Source organism: Clarias gariepinus, chromosome 7 (assembly GCF_024256425.1).
Source record: "Clarias gariepinus isolate MV-2021 ecotype Netherlands chromosome 7, CGAR_prim_01v2, whole genome shotgun sequence".
NCBI lineage: Eukaryota > Metazoa > Chordata > Actinopteri > Siluriformes > Clariidae > Clarias > Clarias gariepinus.
This window is the reverse complement of record NC_071106.1, coordinates 17,098,296-17,118,864: the sequence shown is the minus strand read 5'-3', so window position 1 is coordinate 17,118,864 and position 20,569 is coordinate 17,098,296. Positions and strand designations below refer to the sequence as shown.

General features: G+C 37.0%; 2 protein-coding genes across 4 annotated transcripts in view; one reads left to right on the top strand and one right to left on the bottom strand.

Moving 5' to 3' along the window:
* Positions 1-20,569, top strand: part of mgat4c (mgat4 family member C) — a 168,488-nt gene that overhangs the window by 114,629 nt on the left and 33,290 nt on the right. The window lies entirely within an intron of this gene.
* Positions 10,981-20,086, bottom strand: eps8b (epidermal growth factor receptor pathway substrate 8b). Of its 2 annotated transcripts, none has more exons than XR_008360918.1 (7): positions 19,970-20,086; positions 18,662-18,755; positions 16,065-16,199; positions 15,837-15,927; positions 15,471-15,700; positions 11,467-11,599; positions 10,981-11,321 (listed from the first exon to the last, which is right to left on the bottom strand). XR_008360918.1 is itself a non-coding variant. In XM_053500635.1 (7 exons), exons 1-7 carry the CDS (start codon positions 19,978-19,980, stop codon positions 11,244-11,246), a joined length of 720 nt encoding a protein of 239 aa, XP_053356610.1. In that variant the 5' UTR covers positions 19,981-20,086; the 3' UTR covers positions 10,981-11,243. The 2 variants fall into 2 exon arrangements, 1 of the variants encoding a protein (XP_053356610.1); XM_053500635.1 differs by having other exon boundaries at positions 15,471-15,648.

Genomic DNA, 20,569 nt, shown 5'->3' with positions numbered 1-20,569 from the left:
GAGGTCAGCTGACTACCTGAATATATCGAAGGATCAAGAATTTCCATAAATTATTTTTTTACTTAAGGATTCATCAATCGTAAATTGTGAAAGAGTGGTTCAGAGAGCATGAGAGATTTTCCCACATGCATTGACCACCACAATGTCCAGACCTTAACCCCACTGAGAATCTTTGGGATGTGCTGTAGATGGCTTTACACAGTGGCCTGACTTTCCCATTATCAATACAAGATCTTGGAGAGAAATAAATTCTACTTTGGATAAAAATAAATTGTGTGATATTGCATAGGCCTTTTTAAATTATTCCACAGCTGTAATCAAAGCAAGGTCCAATGAGCAAGTAATGCTCTGATGCTCATCAGAAAATAAATAAATAAATAAATAAAGTCAACGCCTTTAGATGTCCAGGTATGCAGCAATATTATCACTTTATGAGTATAATATTATGTACGTAATACAGTTACATATGCTAGCATAAAACGCATGTTTGTAACTGTGGCATAGTGCTTAGCACTATGGCCTTGCACCTCCAGGGTCGATGGACCAACTTCAACTTTGGGTTTGTGTGCGCGGAGCTTGGAGGTTCTTCTTATAAGGAAAGCTTCCTCCCTGGATAGCAGAGAAGGCTAAAGGCATTTCCAAATTTCCAATGTTTGAGTGAGTGTATGCTTGTGTGCACTACATTGGATTGGCACCCCAACCAGGATGTACCCTGCCTTGTGCTCCAAGTCCCCTGGGATAGGCTTCAGGCATCCCCTCTTCCTGTATAGTATAAACCGTGATTGAGAATTTATTATTATTATTATTATTATTATTATTTTTACACACAAGATCTGCCACTGCCTAGGCTCACAAAACTCAGTCTTTGTTTTTCTATTTTTTTCACAACTCTACAGATTTCATCTTATTATACATTTATTTTGGCATTTTAGTTAGGGCACATAATTTGTTCCCATCTGAGGTCATTAAACAGACAGCTTTAATTTACTACAGTATGTCAGAATTCCAATGGGAATTACCAAGTTGACTGTTTCTTTAAAAGGTCTAAAGATTTTAGAAATTGGAATGGTGTTTAAAAGCTTCTGATTAGCCATACTTCATAAACTGGGTGTTCACCTGTAGCTGTAAAAAAGCCCACATGTAAAGCCAATTACATTTTAGTCTTGATCCCATGGAAAAATCTAAGCAACGCCAAAACCTCAAAGAAAAAAGAAAGTACAAATCCTCCTTTTTGCAAACAACTGAAGTCAACAAACCATCTGGACAATCAGTTGATTGCAAAGTTAAAACAATTGAACAACATAGACATTGCATTATTCAGGAAAGAGGCACCAGTTAACTCTCACCAATAAACAAACTTTGATCCAAAAATATAAATCCCAAGAGGTTGGTGGCATCAATTATGTAAATCTACTATCAGAGAGCCCTTTATCATCATGGCCTAAAAGACTACTGTAGCATGAAAGGAAGAAACCCCTACTCTAAGACCGTCATGAAAAAAGGTAGATTGAACTTTGCTGGCGATCACCTACATTTTAAAGGAAGGTTTTCTGGCCAAATGAAACTTAAATTGAATTCTTCCATGATGATCAACACTATGTTTTGAAGACGGTGTGCATGGGGTGGCAGGATCATGTTGTGGGAGTGTTTTGCTGGAATAGGAACTTGTGCTCTTCAGAAAATATTTGCCCTTATGAGAAAGTAGGATTTTCTAGAAATACCAAAGCAAAACATCAAAGCAGCTAAAGCCTGGTCACACCTGGATCTTCCAGCAGCACAGTGATACTAACCATGCCTCCAGAGTCATTTGTGTTAAAATAAGAACTAACTGGATATACAACATGAACTCCAGGTGGTCCCTGAATCTCGCTCTGAGAGCCGGTAGAAAATCTCATGGACAGGGACAAACAAAACTAATAACTCCATTTTCCCAGAGTGTCCCAGAGGCACCTTAGAATACAGTAGAATATGGTACTGTATATTAAGTATTGCAATAACAATATTGCAATAACAATTTGTATTTGTATAGGATAAAACCTGAATTATGCTCCGGTGTTATGTTACTTGGCATTTACGACTACCAAACCACAAGTTGATGGCAGGCATTTTATGCCGCCATGCTGAGTCTCTCCGGCCACTCTCTAGTGAGTTTGTTGTTGTTGTTGTTGTGTGTGTATACTACAAACAGTAATGAATGAAACTAAGCAGATCTTATTGGAGTTTGGGCTAATAGTTTACTTACTTTTGGATTACTTTTACTTTTCATAAAATTATGTTTATGAACATTTTCAGGAAGTCTCTTTTTGCTGTGATCCATGATTATACAACTTTCAGCTGAATTAAAAAATGGAGTCATAAAAGGAAAAAGATGAAAGAAATGCAATGCTTCCAGGTGGCCCAGTCACAGCTTTTGCGATCTGCTTCGCTGTGATGTGAGGTAAGCGAGGTAGGAGAGGTGCATGTCAGGCAACACTGTGAGGTACGAAGTAGAGTGCACAGCTATGTGAGAGTGTACATCAGACAAAGGAGCATAAATCAGCCTTACTTTTCATTCAAAAGCAAAGACCTGATGGACCATTTGTAGATCTGATTGAAAATGCATGCTTTGACAAGATACGTCTTAGTAAAAAGGATTCCTCAGCTCAAATGAATTATACTAAATTTTAATGAAACCTTGTTTCAGATATCTCGCATTAAAATCACAACAACATGTCTTAAAAAAAAGCAATAATCCCACCACAGTGTTGTTTCTTTTCTTCAGAAAGCTTATTATTAATTTCTATTGAGAACAAAATCTGTATACTAATAACGCAGAGAAATCTTTAACACCCTACCAAAAAGCCTGACTCATTGTGTGATATTGTGATATCAATTTACAGTTATCTACAATTTATACTTAAGCTTCTTAAGACAAGATTGTGATGTTACTAAGAAACTGTTAAAATCTTTTGTCCTTTTGGCTGACAACTTAAACTTGCAGCTTGCAGCAAATTGTTCAGGATAACAGAAAAAATTCAATAATGACAGATTTTTATTCTGTTTATGTGGATTGTTTGCCATACAAGTCATTGGGTTCATTGTTACTATAGAAAAGATCAACTTTTTGAATGAGCTCATTAATATAAACTACTATCTGAGCCATGTTCCTATGGAAAAATAATGAATGTGTAACAATAAACGAAGAGGCACTGGGTTGCTGATCAGAGGGTTACGGGTTCACTTCTGGGTCACCACTCTCGGGTCCTTGGGCCAGACTGTTAACGCCCCATGCAACCCAGCCAGTGCTATTTCCAAGCCTGGTTAGAAAATGGAAGAGCTTGCAGATTGCGGATTGAGTGATTTGACGTGGCGACTTCTAGGATAAAAGAGACAAAGCCCAGAGGAAAAAAAAATCAATCATGTATAACCATTTTGAAGTGAGAATTCAACAGCATTATGATATAATACACTTTATTTGATGTTACTCTGATATATGAAGCAAAGACATGCTGAAATATTTGTACAGTAGAAAGATTTACAACTAACACTGTCTGGCCAAAATAACGTTGCTGTTTGGATGTAAATAAGCAAATACTTAGCCTGGAAAATTATTACAGTGATTTATGATATGTTTTAGCTGGCACCAATTCTTTTTGTATGGATGTGTATTTATTCATTACTTTTTCGGCCAGGCAGTGTACTATAAAGCAAGAACCAGCCGACTGGCTCTGTCCTCTAAACCATATGATTGTGCTTGCTTTGGGGTTTGCTTTCAGTAGGATTAAATGGCTATGCTTACATACTTTCAGAAGGATTAAATGGCTATGCTTACATCTTAGCCTTCAGCAACATGGCAGTGGACCCTCTTCCTGTCGCCAGCTTTCTACTTTGTGCCACATTCACATATTAACAACAGTTTAGGCATAATAGCTGATTATTCTTTACAGATTACACATAAAGGAGGCTTTTCCACACTCTCGAAATCAATCTGGGTATGTATGTGTTCGAACTGTTAGATGCTCTTGCATGCTAAGAGAGCTAAAGTGGATCAGTGCCTTTGTCTCTGTATGCCCAAAGCCGTGAGATGCAAATCTGAATTGAAGTCTTGGGAGATTTACAACAAAGAAAAAGGAAAATGATATCAGGCGGAACACAGCAAAAATAATTAAATTAGCTAAGTGTGGAATGACATTTGATCTAATCAAATCTAATAAAGTCAGGGAGGTCAGGTCAAAAAGAAAGGGCAATCATCTAGTTAACGACTATTAGCCGCGGCGGCTTAAATGTCTGTATGGAGGCGAAAAAATGTCATTCGAAGAATAAAAAGCCAGATAACGTCCCTCTGTTCACCTTTGAGGAAGCACACTGAATCCAAATCATAAAAGTCTTATTAAATTTGACTCTAAAATGGTCTACATTTTCTCTACTGTCTCTACAGTCTACAGTTTCATACTGGATATGAAATGGTTGCAATGTTTTAAAAAATGTCTTAAACCACTCAATGGAGAGACACATGGGGGGGGGGGGGGGGGAGGGTACAAGGAAATTTAATAATCCGTTCTGGTTGATATTTTGAGCTCGTTTTCTGCTTGTACATCCTGTTATCCTCTGCCCTTGCTTGCACATTATTGTGCTGTATCTCAAGTTTTATTTCAGATATTATTTTATCATCCTAATCCACACCCTGGTAGACGCTCAGAGTGTGTGTGTGCTTCGTGTGCTTTTGAATAGATCATTGATTAAATGTTAATGTTTCAGGCGCTCATTAATCGGATATGCTATGCAAACTGACACCCACATTAAAAAGCTGAGCCGAGGGAGGAGGCGATGTATTATGAGGGCCTCAGACCTATTCATCCTTCTCCCCTTGGAAAGGCCCTCATGCATGTTATTGTCTTCTATTTTAAGTATCCTCCTTCTAAGTAGCACCCAGAGTGAGATGAGCCAAAAGTTTTTTACTATCTGTCTCCCGTCGTGCCGACAGCAAGGTGTGAGTGACGCACAGATTTAGTTGTCTGTCCAGGAGAACAAAAGCGGTTTCAGTGCACACACAAACGCAGCCGGAAGAATCCCTGGTGGTTATTCAAAATGCCAAAGTCGACTCAAGTTATGGTTGTTTATTCGTTCAAAGTGAAATGACATTTAAACTAATGACATCTTTAACAGTTCCCAGTTTGTTAGCTTAGTGCTGAAAAACACACACAAACACACACACACACACACACAGAGAGATAGAGATAGAGTTTCTTTTTAATGTATTGCTGGTTTTTAAGTAGATGACTGGGTATTATTCATTGAATTATGAACTTGATTAGCCCCATGAGAGGTCAAAGCCTTTATTTATTATCTTCCATAGCTCATGTGCACACTCATACCTTTTCACTAATTGGCCAGTCGTTTGGAATGAAGCTAAATGATTTATCATTGACCATTTTAAACCTGCTCTATTTTTACTTGGTCTTAGATCACTGTCACCTGCTTGCTAAATGAGAATAACTATCCTGGTCAACCTAAAGGACTAAAGGACTATGGTGCAAAAGGGAGTTTTTTTTCTTAGATAAATGTCCCTGTATGAAAAGAAACACAGAAAATCCTTTTTTTTTCTTTAGTATAATAAATATTCTATACAAAACAGTCGACAAACCGTCAACAGACTGTACTTAACAGTCATGTATCTGTCATTAAGCCGCCATGTTCAGAGTTGAGAGTGTTTATTTGCATGTTGAATTTGACATGCTAACAGCACTGATTTACAGCCAGAGAAAGCTGAGGTCAAAGTTCTTGCTAGAATGTCAGTTTTCTTTTTTTTTCCCCCCTTTTTATTTATCAATAGGAGTTATATTTCGAAAAAACGCAAAACCTTTAAAAAAAACAATTACTTTAAACTCAGTCTTCAGGGCTGTGTGCATGGTGTTTGCATGCTTGGTGAATTTCCTCCCACATTCAAGTCATACAGATCATAAAAATTGCCATTTTCAAATCTGCCTGTAGTGTGTGCATGCTTATGCCCTGTGATCGACTGGCAACTTGTCTAGGGTGTACCCTGCTTAGTGCCCAGGTCCGCTGGGATAGGCTCCAGGGCTCCTATGACCCAGGATAAGATGTATAGAGAATGAGTGATTGATTCTTGATTAGTTAGTCTAGTTAGTGTCAATTTTTAATCTGAGTTATAGCACCATTAATAACATATCCTTACCCCACCCTTGTATTTGACTCTGTGTATGGAGAGCATGTTTATGTCACAGTGTGTTAAAACAATATGTTACCAAGATATTATTGGGACAGTAAGATAATATCTACTAAATGTGTTGGATTCCTAAAGATTAAGAAATATCTTATGCAACTCTACCAATCGTTTTAATAATTCATTTAAAATATGAATCATATACTTTTCCAAGTGCAGGGAATGAAATTATAGTCAAACATTTTCAGGTATTTATCCTCCTAAGTGAATATTGTGAATATAAGTGAATATTACTTTAGGTAGGATTATTACTGTATATTACTGCATATCCTACATGCATAGCTGGAATTTTTCCTACAGTACATATTGTAAAAATGTCTGGGGTTGGGAGGTAAGACTTCAACAACAATTTTTAAAAAAAGCATGGCAGGATTCAGGCAGAGCTGGGCTTGATTCATAGCTGGAGTGGGAGGCCATCAGGTTGAACCCCAGAGTATGCTAAGCAGGAAGCATGACTTTGGGTTGAAGCGCAGTACAAAGAGACCTCACCCTGGACATATTGGTGTTCTGGGCAGTCATCCTAAGGCTGAAGTAGGGCATGGGGTGCCTCCCTGTCAGACTCACCCAGGACAATTTGGCAATCTGTCCCCACTACCCAAATCCTGCTACATTCCCCAGGCTTGGATGTTGCTGTGCCATTACCAGTCAGTCCCACAGATGAGGCGAGCCAGTGATCAGGACTAATATGAACTTCATCTACTTCCCTTCACAAGGCTTGGGATTTGCCAAGCCTTCCTGTAGAACTGACACTTGAAGAGAAACCCCTTGGGGATGTAATTGAGGCTGTCATAGGGCGCCATCATGTTCATAAGCTTCAAAAGCTTCTTCTGGGGGAAGCAGACTGAGCCCCCTGCTGGCAACTCTCATGTCTCCCTAAAGTCATCCGCTACATCAAATTTGAGGAATGTTGATCTGTCAGGGGTTTGGAGTACCGGATGTTAATGCAGACTTTCCTTTATTGAACATATTTAAATAAAACATGAGCAAGAACTGAAACTAGGCTATAAATAGTGAGACTATGAACACCTACAGTAGCATGACGAAAAACAGAACATCAAGTAAACTAGACCAAATAGACATAACAATGTTGCCCTTTATAGGGCACCCATTTAAACTCTTTGAAATGTAAAAAAAAAAAAAAAAAAAAAAAGACTTTTTCCTAAACTTTTTTGATTATCTAATTTTTTTTTATTGTTGTCATTTGTATGTAGCAAATCAAGATTAGTGAAATTTACATATACTGTATGGTTCTTTGCATCTAGGGTAATATTTGTTCTAAAAGGTATGTAAATATCATCAGATAAAGTTGAAGGAACATTTACAGTTCAAGTTGGCAATTTACATACACTTAGGTTAAAGGCAATAAAACTTTTCATGGCCACAAGTAATTTTTTCAATAATTGTTTATGGATAGATTATTTGATTTATAATCTGTATAAATACAAAATGTAAAAAAAAAATCCAGCAGAGTGAGGGCATGGAAAATACCTGACCATCAAAATAAAAATAATGCTTAGAAGTGATTGTATGAACACTTCTGTGACAGATTTAAGAAACTTTTTAAAAAGAAACTACTAATAACCTTCTTGCTCAACATAAACAACCTGCACCAATAGATATTAACTAGAAAAGCTACAGTAACCTGAATTTTTTTTACTTCTTTTTTCACTTCTGAAATAACAGCGTTAAAGTGGTATTAGTGAATTTTCACACGCTATTTTTAAAATCTTTATCAGATCTACTTTGTCGATTTCTCATCTGTGATTCACTCTCCAAATATTAAACAGGGAGTGTGAGTATAACATAGCATAAACAAGGTGTAACTTTACAAATTTTATTTGTTGGAATTAATAAGGCAGACTTGTACAGTATGTGGGGCTTTAACCTGAAATAATAATATCACTGATTACATTAAAGCTAATTAGCATATTTTTTACTTTAACCTTTGAACTATTTCTAAAAACTCTTTACCCATCAATAACATTGGCTTGAAAAACTCTAGAAAATGATGTCATGTCAAATAGAAATCATTTGTGTATATACCATATGTACCTGAGGATGTACTGTATTTCAAGACCTTCCTTGAAACTCGGAGCCTCTTTGTGTGACATCATGGGAAAATCAAAAGAAGTCAGCCAAGACCTCCTAAAAAATAGTAGACCTCCACAGTTCTGGTTTATCCTTGGGAACAATTTTTAATTACCTGAAGGAACCACTTTTATCTGTACAAACAATACTGCACAAGTATGAATACCATGGGGCCATGCAGAATTAATACCACTCAGGAAGGAGACATATTTTGGTACAAAAAGTACAAATCAATCCTAGAACAACAAAGGACCTTGTGAAGACACTGGAGAAAACAGGTATAAAAGTATCTATATCAACAGAAAAATGACACCAATATCAATATAACCTGAAAAGCTACTTAGAAAGGAAGAAGCCACTGTTCCAAAACCACAAAAAAGCCAGCTCCACATGGGGACAAAGATTTAAGTTTTTGGAGAAATATCCTGTGGCTTTGTGTCTATAGAAAAAGGGGGAGGCTTGCAAGCAGCGTCATGTTGGGTTCTCTGCTTCAGGAGGGTCTGGCATAGTGAAGAATCATGTGGAAGGAAGACTGTGTGGATATCATGAAGCAACATCTCATGATATTAGCCAGGAAATTAAAGCTTGGTCACAAAAGATTCTTCCAAATGGACAAGCATACTTCCTTGTCCATATTTGTGACAAAATGGCTTATGGACAATAACGTTGAGGTACTGGAGTGGCCCTGACCTAAATCCAATAAAAAAAATTATGGGCAGAACTGAAAAAGCATGTGTGAGTAAGGAGGCCTACAAACCTAACGAATTACACCAGTTCTGTCAAGGGGAAATGGGCCAAAATTCCAGCAACTTATCGTAAGAAGTTTGTGGAGGCTGCCTGAAACTTTTGACCCGTTAAACAATTTAAATGCATTTTTTACAAAATACTGTACTAAGTGTTTATAAGCTTCTGACCCACGAGGAATGTGATGAAGGAGATAAAAACTAAAATAACTCTTTCTCTTATTCTGATATTTTAGTCTTAAAATAGTGATCCTAACCGACCTAATACAGGAATTTTTACATGTTTACTATGATTAAATGTCAGGAGAAAAAAGCTGATGTTACGCTAAGGCGATTGTAAAGTTCAACATAAAAAGTGTGCAAAATGCATGTGGAAAGCTGTCTGTATATATATATATATATATATTTATTTAATTATTTAATTATTTATTTATTTTCTTCAAATATGTTTTTTTATACTTATATTGGCACGTGTAAGCTACCACACATAAACTGCAGTAAAAAAAAACTTATATAAGGGAACTAATCAAGAACTAAACAAGAACACCTAAAATATTTTTGCTAAATATGCCTAATAAACTTGACGACAGTGGTTCTTTAGTATGGGTTTCTTTTTAATTGCATTATTTTCAGTATATTGTCATTGTGGTAATTATTGTAAAACAAGCGTATCATTGTAAAACAACCTTGATTTAACATTATGGTCATGAAATTGCTGAGGGGTATCAATTTAATATACAGTACCTTTTATTAAGTCAAGAGTTGAAAGTCAAAACCAAGTTATACGTTAACTGTTTTACTCTTTTTTGACATTTTTACTAGACACCCAGAATGAAGTGTTAGTGTTACAAACCTAAGGGTTTTCATACCAATTAAATAAAAATAAATTAAATGAAATAAATTAAAGATAATTTATGTAAAAATCTCTTCGGATAATCAGTTGAGTTAAAGGAAAAAGCTGATAATGTTTTTATATACACTTTATATATTGAAAATTACAATAAACAGCCTTAATCTGTGCATATACAGAGCGGGATATTAAAAAAAAAATCCCATTGTTAAACATCACTTTGTTTCATGAATCACTGTGACATTACATGACCATTCCTTCTCACTGCTCAGCTGAGTGCTTTGTTGAAAGGGAGATAGAGGTCATTTTGCCTCTATTTCAGACTGAGCATGATGGGACAATACTGACTGAAACATTTGCCGTCTAGACAAGAAATAATGTGACGTGACCAAGTCACTTCTACTTCTACTTCCAGTGCAAGGAAAGCTGTCTGTCAAAAACAAACACATTGAGTCATGAGATGTATGTAAGACTTAAATGCTGCCTTTTTGTTTGAGTAGTATGCCTTAGGCAGTGCGTGGCAAGACTCCTGTCATGGGCTGTACGTTTATATGTTGATGGCTGGAACAACTTAGTCATCAATCTGTCACAGATCAGCAATCAAGATCCACTGAGATTATACAACATGCTGCTCATGCACATGTCAATTGACTCACCAGCTCATGTTCCAAATGAGGTCCTCCCCCCCACGCCACCATACTCCCAACAGCCCCCTCTTCCCACCTAATCCAATCTCCCTCTACCCCCCCAATTTAATTGCCCTTGCTACCTTTTGGAATGAGGTTGGCTCATAATCTGCTCATCTCCATATTATTTCCGGCGGCAAACTATTCGTTGCAGTTTATTCTCCTTCCCACACTGGTTTTCATGCAAATGAGGCATAATGAGGCTGATAAAATCTTTATTGTGTTATATACACACTTTTTGTACATACCAGTTGTAAAGCTATATAGCATACAGTATATGCGAGGTATTTGCAAACTTTTATTTTTCCTGATCACGCTTTAATATACATTATATTCCTTCTTGAAGTGTTAGAGACATGTTAAAGAGACATACTGTAAATAGACATTCACACTAGTTACATACATATACCTTAACATTTCTAACATATTGGCAAATAAAACTGAATAAATGGACAGGAAAATAAATAGGAATAAATACTAAATTAATAGCATGCATAAACATTGGAGATTGTTTTGTTTTGCTAAGCTCAGTTTCATTCAAATCAAAGGATTGACAGTGTCTGTGTTCCTCACTCCAACTTTTCAAAATCTGTGGAGTATGTGAGGTGAGCTGAACAGAAATGTGCTGTGACTGACAGGCAGTTTGAGTGCAATCAGTCCCACATAAAAGCATCTACCTCCCGCTGCCGTCGCTTCATGATTTCCTCGAGCTCTGAGTTTCCATTGCTCCTCTGAGAAAAGGGAAATGAGAAGAGTTTACCAACCAAATCTGTAAAATGCAGTAATGAATTTGACACAGAGTAGCGTGTGTATCATAGCATTGGTGGTAATAATTGGTGTAACAGTGTAGCAGCTATGGCTTTCTGAGTGACTGACCTCTATCTGTGCTTTCTGCACACTGATCTGGCTGTAGACTCGAGAGCCCTCATCACCACACACTGCCTTTAGTTCATCCTTACTCAGAGAGAACAACTGAGCTCCTGTCAGAATGCCCAGACAATCCACTACCCTGATCCAACACATGGAAAAAGCTTTCTTAGATGGAATTGTTCTCATTGAACCATGTTCAAAGATAAACTTGTATGATGAAATGTGCATAATGAAATTATACTTATGTATTCACTGATCAGTCAAAACATTAATACATTAACATTAATTATCAGTTATATAACGGTAATCTAGTGACAGGATCATGGGCACACCTATTCTCATCCTGGCTTACTGTATGATAACACATAATCACAATACTATTCAATTCTTAATCATGACTCTTTTTACAGTAAGAAAAGTTGTTAATACTGTATGTTTAGGTTTAATATTGGAATGAGTCTTCAGTTTCAGCACTTTGAACAGTCAGAGGTAAAGATGTCTTTTTAGGGTTGCAAACATTGCGACACCCTCAAGTCAAAGAAAATTCTAGCATTTTGGTTTTAGGTATACTGTATGCTGTGGTGTTGATCTGACGAGAGAATACCTATTTCTAGCTTGTTTTGCAAACATTTAAGTAAATCCTTTAATAAATAAACAAATTCTGATGTTGGCAATTAAATTGCTGTGGTGTTAAAGTTAAATTCTAAAACATTTAGCAATGTGCAATTCTAGGAAAATAATCAACGTTGGGTGGTTATAGAGCTCATCAATAATAATTGAACACCCATGTACAGTAAATGTATCATATTTATATAAATTCCCAAGCACCACAGTGAGGTGGTGGTTAGCACTGTAGCCTCACACCTCCAGGTTCGAATCCCACCTCGGGTCTGTGTGCATGGAGTTTGCATGTTCTCCCCGTGCTTGGTGGGTTTCTTCTGGGTACTCAGGTTTCCTCCCATAATCCAAAGACATGCAGATTAGCATTATTGGTGTTATCAAATTCCCTGTAGTGTGTGTGAGTGCATGTGTACTTGTCAGGGGTAGCTCAGTAGTTAAGGCATTGGACTACAGATCGGAAGGTTTCAGGTTTAAACCCCACAAACACCAAGTTGCCACTATTGGGCCCACAACTGCTTAGATGTGTAATGAAATAAAAATGTGAAAAGTTGATCTGGATAAGAGCATCTGCCACATGCTGTAATGTAAATGCTTGTGGACCCTATGATGAATTGGCAGGGTGTAGCCTCCATGACCCTGTATATGATAAGCAATGTAGAGAATTAACAAATTCTCTATACAACGAACACGAATTAATTCTTTATAATGATTCGATCAATCTTTTTTGTCTTTATGAAAAGGCTAAGCTCAACTGATCTCATAAACAATGAATTACTTCACATATTTAATAATTTTTACCTTTTTATCCTAAACCTACCACTTCTGTGGAACATTGTATAAATCATGACTCATGTTGTCAGTCTTTTTCACCTGCATCAACATGTTCGCATCACTGTGCTGCTATAAAAGGCCATGGCTCTACATACAGTATAGTGCTTGTTGTTGTTGTGGGTTTTTTTTGTGAGAAACTCCTACACTTTTAATATTTGTTGCCACCATCATTCAAGGTCCTGTCAGAGTGATATGTGATTTTCTCTTTGGTGCTTGACTGACCATTTTTATTCTTTTGCAGGTGGTAAATAAAGACTGCAACCACAACACAATGAGCAGACAGCCAATATGACCTCTGTAAAATAATAACATTTACTCGTTATACTTATTTTTCCAAAAAATGTAAGCAAAACTTGATCTTTTACCCATGTTTAGTTCGATTACATATGGCTGAATATAATATGAATTATAGTCTGAATTATAGTCTGCGTGCAAGGGTTTTTTTCTTTTTTCATAAGTTTATTAAAATTATTGATTATTATAATTAAAATTTAATTTAATGACAAATCTATTTAGATCTATGATAGCTGAAGTTACTGAAACTCCATGGGTAGTTTTACATTTAACTTTATGATTGTTGTAGTAAGTCATGCACAAACTGTAATAATTAAATAAATAAATAAATAATACTTAAAAATATTTAGAATCAGCATGGTTGTGTCACCATTACTGTATGCTGATTTATTATTAGAGCTAATAATTGACCCTACAGATCAGCAGAATATTAACTGGTTCGATATTTGTTTGTTGCTGAACAAAGATCCTACTGTAAATGGGACGTATTATGCAAAATCCTTTTTTTGTCATTTTTAGACATTTGAAAAACAAATACAAAAAACAAGGGAAAGAAAATTCTCACTGCCAATGCTCAGCTTAGCTCTCTTAATTCTCTGCTGTTCTCTATGCTGTTTTCTACTATAAGAGCTACAGTAAATAAGGCTAGCCAGCTCATTGTGCTCCTTGTGTTTTGTCTTTTATACTGCAAAATGTTCAGGATGTCATTGTGAACTAACGCTCGTACAGTAGATACTATTTTGTTTGTTTGAAATGTAGATGGGAAAAGCCTGAAAATAAGTGGGAAATCTTTGTCCCCATTCATTTAAGTTACAGACACTGAAACAGTGCGTTTGAAAAAGGAATGAATTAGAAAAAATATAAAGCAACCAGAATGCAGGAGTGTTTTAGAATGCGGGAGTATTTCAGCTATAAAAGACCTCTAAGACTTGTGAAAATTTGTTTTATATGTGACTATTTAAAGACCAAACCAACAACTCTGATTTGCTCTCTATGATTCACTTTGATGGGTGTGTATTCATAAGAGCTCCAACGCATCAGTCTCTTGGGGGTGTAATGGCATAATAAACTTTATAAAGACATCATAAAAGTGCATATTATACAGCTGGAGTGAAACAAATCTGCAATGATTAAACTGGAACTATTCATGCTAATCAATGTAAATATATATATATATTTTTTACTATAAATAGGATTAATGTTTATGTTTTTCCATTTGTATTAAGTATTTGTTCATTTTTGCTTGCTTCATTCTGCTCAGGATCAGGGTTGCATCAGGAGCCTATCCCAAAAACACTTAGATTCACACACAAACACATGCCCACACCTAAGGGCAATTCAGATTACCCAATCCTACAAGCATATTTCAGAATGTTGGCAGAACCTAGGCTAGTTTAATGCATGGGCTTACCTGGGCTAAAGGCCCGGGGCCCATGAAGATCCGAGGCTTATCATGAGGCAATAAAAAAAATATCACATTGTTTTGTAATTTGTTGAATTTTCTTTCCATCACTTGATATTTATGTTTGTGGCTTTAGTGACCCATGTGGGCACCATGACACAGCATCCTTACATGAGAAAAAAACAAAGCTATAATTAAGAAGCATGTAAAGAGATCCAAGCTCCTCAATGAGTGGAGATAGAGCAATAAATAATGGTAATGATGGGGTCCCCCTTGTCTGTGGGGCTCGTGGCCAAAAAAAAATAAAAAATTATATATATATATATATATATATATATATATATATATATATATACATATATATATATATATATATATATATATATATATATATATATATATATATATATATATATATTGTTTTATAATTATGTATTTTAATGTACTGTATTATTTAATTTTAAAAAACAAATTAAAATTTAATTAGGCTAGATATTAACTTTTTTCAATTCATTTAATTTTTTGTCCTATATGGCTTTAATGATGCTGTATGTCATACCTGCAGTCTGCTTGATTGGGAGAAATTGTTATTAAGCAATTTTTTATGGCATAAAGATTCAGAGGGTGATTTTAAAAAATGTAAACACTTCTGCCACAAGTAGCGTCCTACTTAAGAAATACCTGCCAACAGTGCCCAAATAATAATAATAAAAATCATCATCATCATCATCATCATCAGTCAAACATTTACAGTAAATGGGCTCACAACTCTATGACCTCCCTGACCAGTATAGTGCTCCTACTAAACGTTTTCACTCTGAGCGCCAATTGCAAACACATCAACAAACAAATGGGAGCTCACGGCCTGGAGAAACCCTTGGCGTTGAGCCAGCCTCGGATCTCGAATGGCTGAGAATCGTAAGTGATGGGCACCGTTCTGATGGGGTGTTCCACCCGGAAGTTGCGAGCAGGAGGTTGGACCTTGCTGTCCGTTATCCTCTTCAAGAGCTCGTCGTTCATCTCCTTCTGCTGTGTTCGGTCTCAAGAGACAAGTCAAGAGAAGAGAATAAGAGAAGATTGTGTGCCGCATTGCTATGGAGAGAAACAATGAGTTCTTGGCATGCAGCCTACGTATATATACAAGCTCTCTTGCTGCATTTCTCTGCCTGACTCACTCCTCACTCTATCTCACACCCACTACACAGCACAGATAAGAGCAGTTACGCACTGTCTTTGTCCCACAAGGATTTATTCATCTCCACATTCTCAGCGTGATTTATCAAGGCAGGTGGAGAAGTAGCTTTGTAAGGATTCACAGCCTGAAAAGAGAAAAAGGTGTGAGCGAGTGGGTGAGGTGAAGAAAAAGAGAGTAAGACAATACCTGCCACTTGGAGGTGACTGTATGTTTGCTAAGCTTTAATAATAATAGAAAAGGACAGTAGAAATGGAGATTTACCTGGTTGTTGAAGAACACAGCACGGTTGTATGGTGTCTCTTCTGTTTTTAGCTCTTCCAGCACATTGCAGGGCACATACCCTGTGTGACCATTGCGGTTCCTCACCAACCACCACTGTTTTTCACCGTCCAGCACCTGGAGTGCATACACACTTGCTCTCACCAACACACACACACGCTTTGAACTTTATTTTGTCAATAAATTTTCAAATGACACTTGAAACAGCCAATTAGTTTTGCTAGATCTGTTTTGTTGAAGATGCTTAACCCTTATCTGCTTTAGTCTAACGTAACCTTCTCCTAAATGTATTCTTTTGAGAATCACATATAAAATATGTAGCATATTTTCTAATGAAACTTTGATAGTAAATAATGTCCTGGGAAGAAAGATGTGAATAAAACAAATCCAGAAAAAAAACAGTAAAATGCCAGGTCCTCTATGCATCCATTCATACATTTTCTATACTGCTTATCCTTTGTATGGTTGCAGGGGCATGGAGCATTTCTCACACAACTCACAGCAACTAGATGGGGCGCCAACCCATCACAAGTTAGAAGCACACATACATTCACACACCCAATCATACAGTACACCACAGGTATGAAACACCAATAAGCCTGTAGGGATGAGCATTCAAACTCTACACACAGGCCAGTGGGGCTCAAAGCCCCAGGCCTGGAGCTGCAAGCTACCATGCCTCAGTACCCTTTTTAGATAAACATTAAACAAAAAAGTGACTGTGACATTCTCTACAGTACATCTCTTGATTCTATCTTCTGCACATCTCACAAGGAAGAATAGTCCAGACTATTTCTATGTACTGTACTAAGTGTAACATAACATCAATGCAAAGAACACTCTAGAATCTATTCTATTCTGTGTTTATATTTCAGCACTATAGGACTAGATTAAAAATCAATCTATGGAATATTCTAGACCATGCATTCAATCCAGTCCAATTCAGGTAAATTTTATGTGTATACTGTAGCCATATTAACAATGAACATTGTCACACAGCAGCTTCACAGATATACAGTACAAGAATTTAGATCCACTTTTAGGTGATCCATGATATTGAGAAAATTAATAATTACTCTTTCACAAGAGTATATCTGAAGATTCAAACAAGCATTGAGGCCATTTGTTTACTTCAGTATAATTTAACTGTTAAATAGCTAATATTTAAGTAAAGGTATCCTCTGTATAATATCACAAAAAATTGATTTTTTTTTTATCTAATTGAAAAAAATATATAATTCTAACAGTACTGTACTTCACAGTAACATCAGCAGCTAAAACATTGTAGGGTCTAAAACAATCATAACATGGTTGCCAAGTGAGCATTTTAGAGCTTGACCCCTGCATATCATCAGCCCATAGGGCATTCTAGACCCGACCCCAGCAAACCACCAGCTCAGAGAACATTCTGGATCTTGACCCCATCATAACATCGACCTAGAGAACATTCTAGTGCCTGACCCTAGCATAACATCAACCTAGAGAACATTCTGGATCTTGACCCCATCATAACATCGACCTAGAGAACATTTTAGTGCTTGACCCTAGCATAACATCAACCTAGAGAACATTCTAGTGCCTGACCCTAGCATAACATCGACCTAGAGAACATTCTAGTGCCTGACCCTAGCATAACATCAACCTAGAGAACATTCTGGATCTTGACCCCATCATAACATCAACCTAAATAACATTCTAGTGCCTGACCCTAGCATAACATCAACCTAGCGAACATTCGGGATCTTGACCCCATCATAACATCAACCTAGAGAACATTCTAGTGCCTGACCCTAGCATAACATCAACCTAGAGAACATTCTAGTGCCTGACCCTAGCATAACATCAACCTAAATAACATTCTAGTGCCTGACCCTAGCATAACATCGACCTAGAGAACATTCGGGATCTTGACCCCATCATAACATCGACCTAGAGAACATTCTAGTGCCTGGCTCTAACATAACACCAGCTCAGAGAACATTTTAGTGTCTGACCCTAGCATAACATCAACCTACAGAACATTCTAGTGCCTGGTCCTTACATAACATCAGCCCAGAGAGCATTCTAGACATTGGCCTCCAACATATCATGAGCACAGAGAACATTCTGGACCTTGACCCAGCATAACACCAGGAAACACAGGGCAGGGCAACTCAGAGAACATTCTAGACCCTGACCCCAGCATAACACCAGCTTAGAGAACATTCTATACCCTGACCCCAGCATAACACCAGGGAACTTAAAGAGCAGGGCACCCTAGAGAACATTATATACCCTGACCCCAGCATAACACTAGGGAACTTACAGGGCAGGGCACCTCAGAGAACATTTTAGACACTGATCCCAGCATAACATCAGAGAACTCAAAGGAAAGGGCACCTTATAGAACATTCTAGATTCTGACCCCAGTATAACATCAGCTTAAAAAAGCATATTATATGCATAACATCAACCACTGATATTATGACTTAAAGTTATCTTCACTTGTGAGGTTGGGATTTCCCCAGCCTCACAAGTGCCTACTATGTTCTGTTCCTGTTTCCACCACTCTTCTTCTCTTCTTTCAGTCTCATCCATACCTTTAGCACCTCACCCTTTTGCACAGTCAACTCGTTCGAATTGCGTGCCACAAAGTCGTAACGGATCATCACACATTTTGGTTCAATGGTAGACCTGCGTAATGAAAACAGAGTTAATAGTTGTGCAGCGGATTTTGGTCAAGAAGAATGAATGCATTTTTGTTAACTGCTCGTACAGAGATCCGTGTTTTTAAGATCTTTGGCTGGCAGCATGAAGGTTTTTATAAACCTTAATTCTCCTTGATCTTGATCTTAATATTTCTCCTTTTCATTCACTATTTTATCATTTACAACACTGTGTATGGTGGATGCTCTGCATGATCCAGGATTCATAAATAGAATTTAAACTTAAGTTTTACATCACTGGAGAGTCTTCCAGTTTTTATATTAATAACTTTAAGAAAGATAAAAAGTTGTTGAAAGAACATCTTTTTGTAGCTGCTATAATGTATTGTAAACATTGTTGTACAGATGTTACACAACATTTAGGGTTTAAAAGTATGTTCTGGTGAGAAATGTTTGTAATATATGATGAGTAAAACTCTTGACTGATGTTACTGAGTAATAATTAACTTCATGGTGGGAACAGTACGATTGCATAATTTGATCCTTTTCCTCAAAAAGCACACCCATTTTGTTCCTAATGTAATTTTTCAATTTAGCAGTGCATCATATAGCCTTCTGTGATGTAGGTGGTTTTCTATTTTGCCCTAAAAAAATTTAAACAAAAAAATTTAAACAAAAGTACAAATTAACAATGGAAAAATATGCCCCGTAGGTTAAACAATGGATACTCTCTCTCTCTCTCTCTCTCTCTCTCTCTCTCTCTCTCTCTCTCTTTCTCTCTGGGTACATTTTCAATGTGCAAAGTTTTCCAGTTTTGATATTTGCTTTCCACCAAATACGGCAGGTTGCTTAGTATTGCCATTTTTAAACAAAGTAAGCCAGAAACATTGCTGCCACTCAGAATCATCTCTTCAGATGAGAAATTCACTTTGGCAAAACTTTCTCAAGTGCTTTATTCTCTATTATCATCTGAAAAGTTTGTCTGCACAAAAGTAACTTGAGATGAGTTTTATTTACTTAGCCACTCATACTAATTCGCTTACTGGAAAATAATACAATTCATCAGAATAACACAAGTATTTTGGCTACACCTTAAACCCAAAATGAATTATGTGTCTCTACTAATCCTGCAGATTATCAGTACTTTGCAATCTGATGTAAGCCTGCACTGAAATGTGAAAAGGATAGCAAGTATGCTACATGCGAAAGAGTGGATTTCAAGTATTATAACAAGCAACTTACGACTTGAACATCCTTAATTAGAAGAGCCTGTGCTTGCTTTGCTGTGAGCCCCTGCACCCTCTTTCTCAGTGGAAGGAGATTAAGTCGATGTGCCGCAGCCTTCACACGCAGTGTAGGCCATGAATATTTTAGTAGGCCTGCACAAAGCGTGGAGAACTTTAAACTCGACACACTGGTCCCCATGCATCTTTAATGTGCACACCTCCTCCCGTCTTTTGGTCCAGTAGCAAGGGGAAGAGGATAAGCACTGCCTCCAGTATCCGCCTCTGTCAGGCTGTCTATTTCTCTCCTATAAATAAATTAGGAGCGTGAACACAGGAAACCAGCACGCCGTTCCACTACACACAGATTCGTTTTCGCCTGCAATTGCAGTTTTGTATAACAGCCCTAGATGTCCAAATATTATACAAACTTCTTAGCACCGTTGCATGTTATGGCCCTGTAATACACACACACACACACACACACACAAACACTCACACGCTCACACAACAATACATTTGTAAATATAAATATGTGTAGACCATGATATCCAAACCATAAGTCACTCACTTACCACTAATAGGAATACCTGTACAGCTGCAGATTTAGGCAAGTATC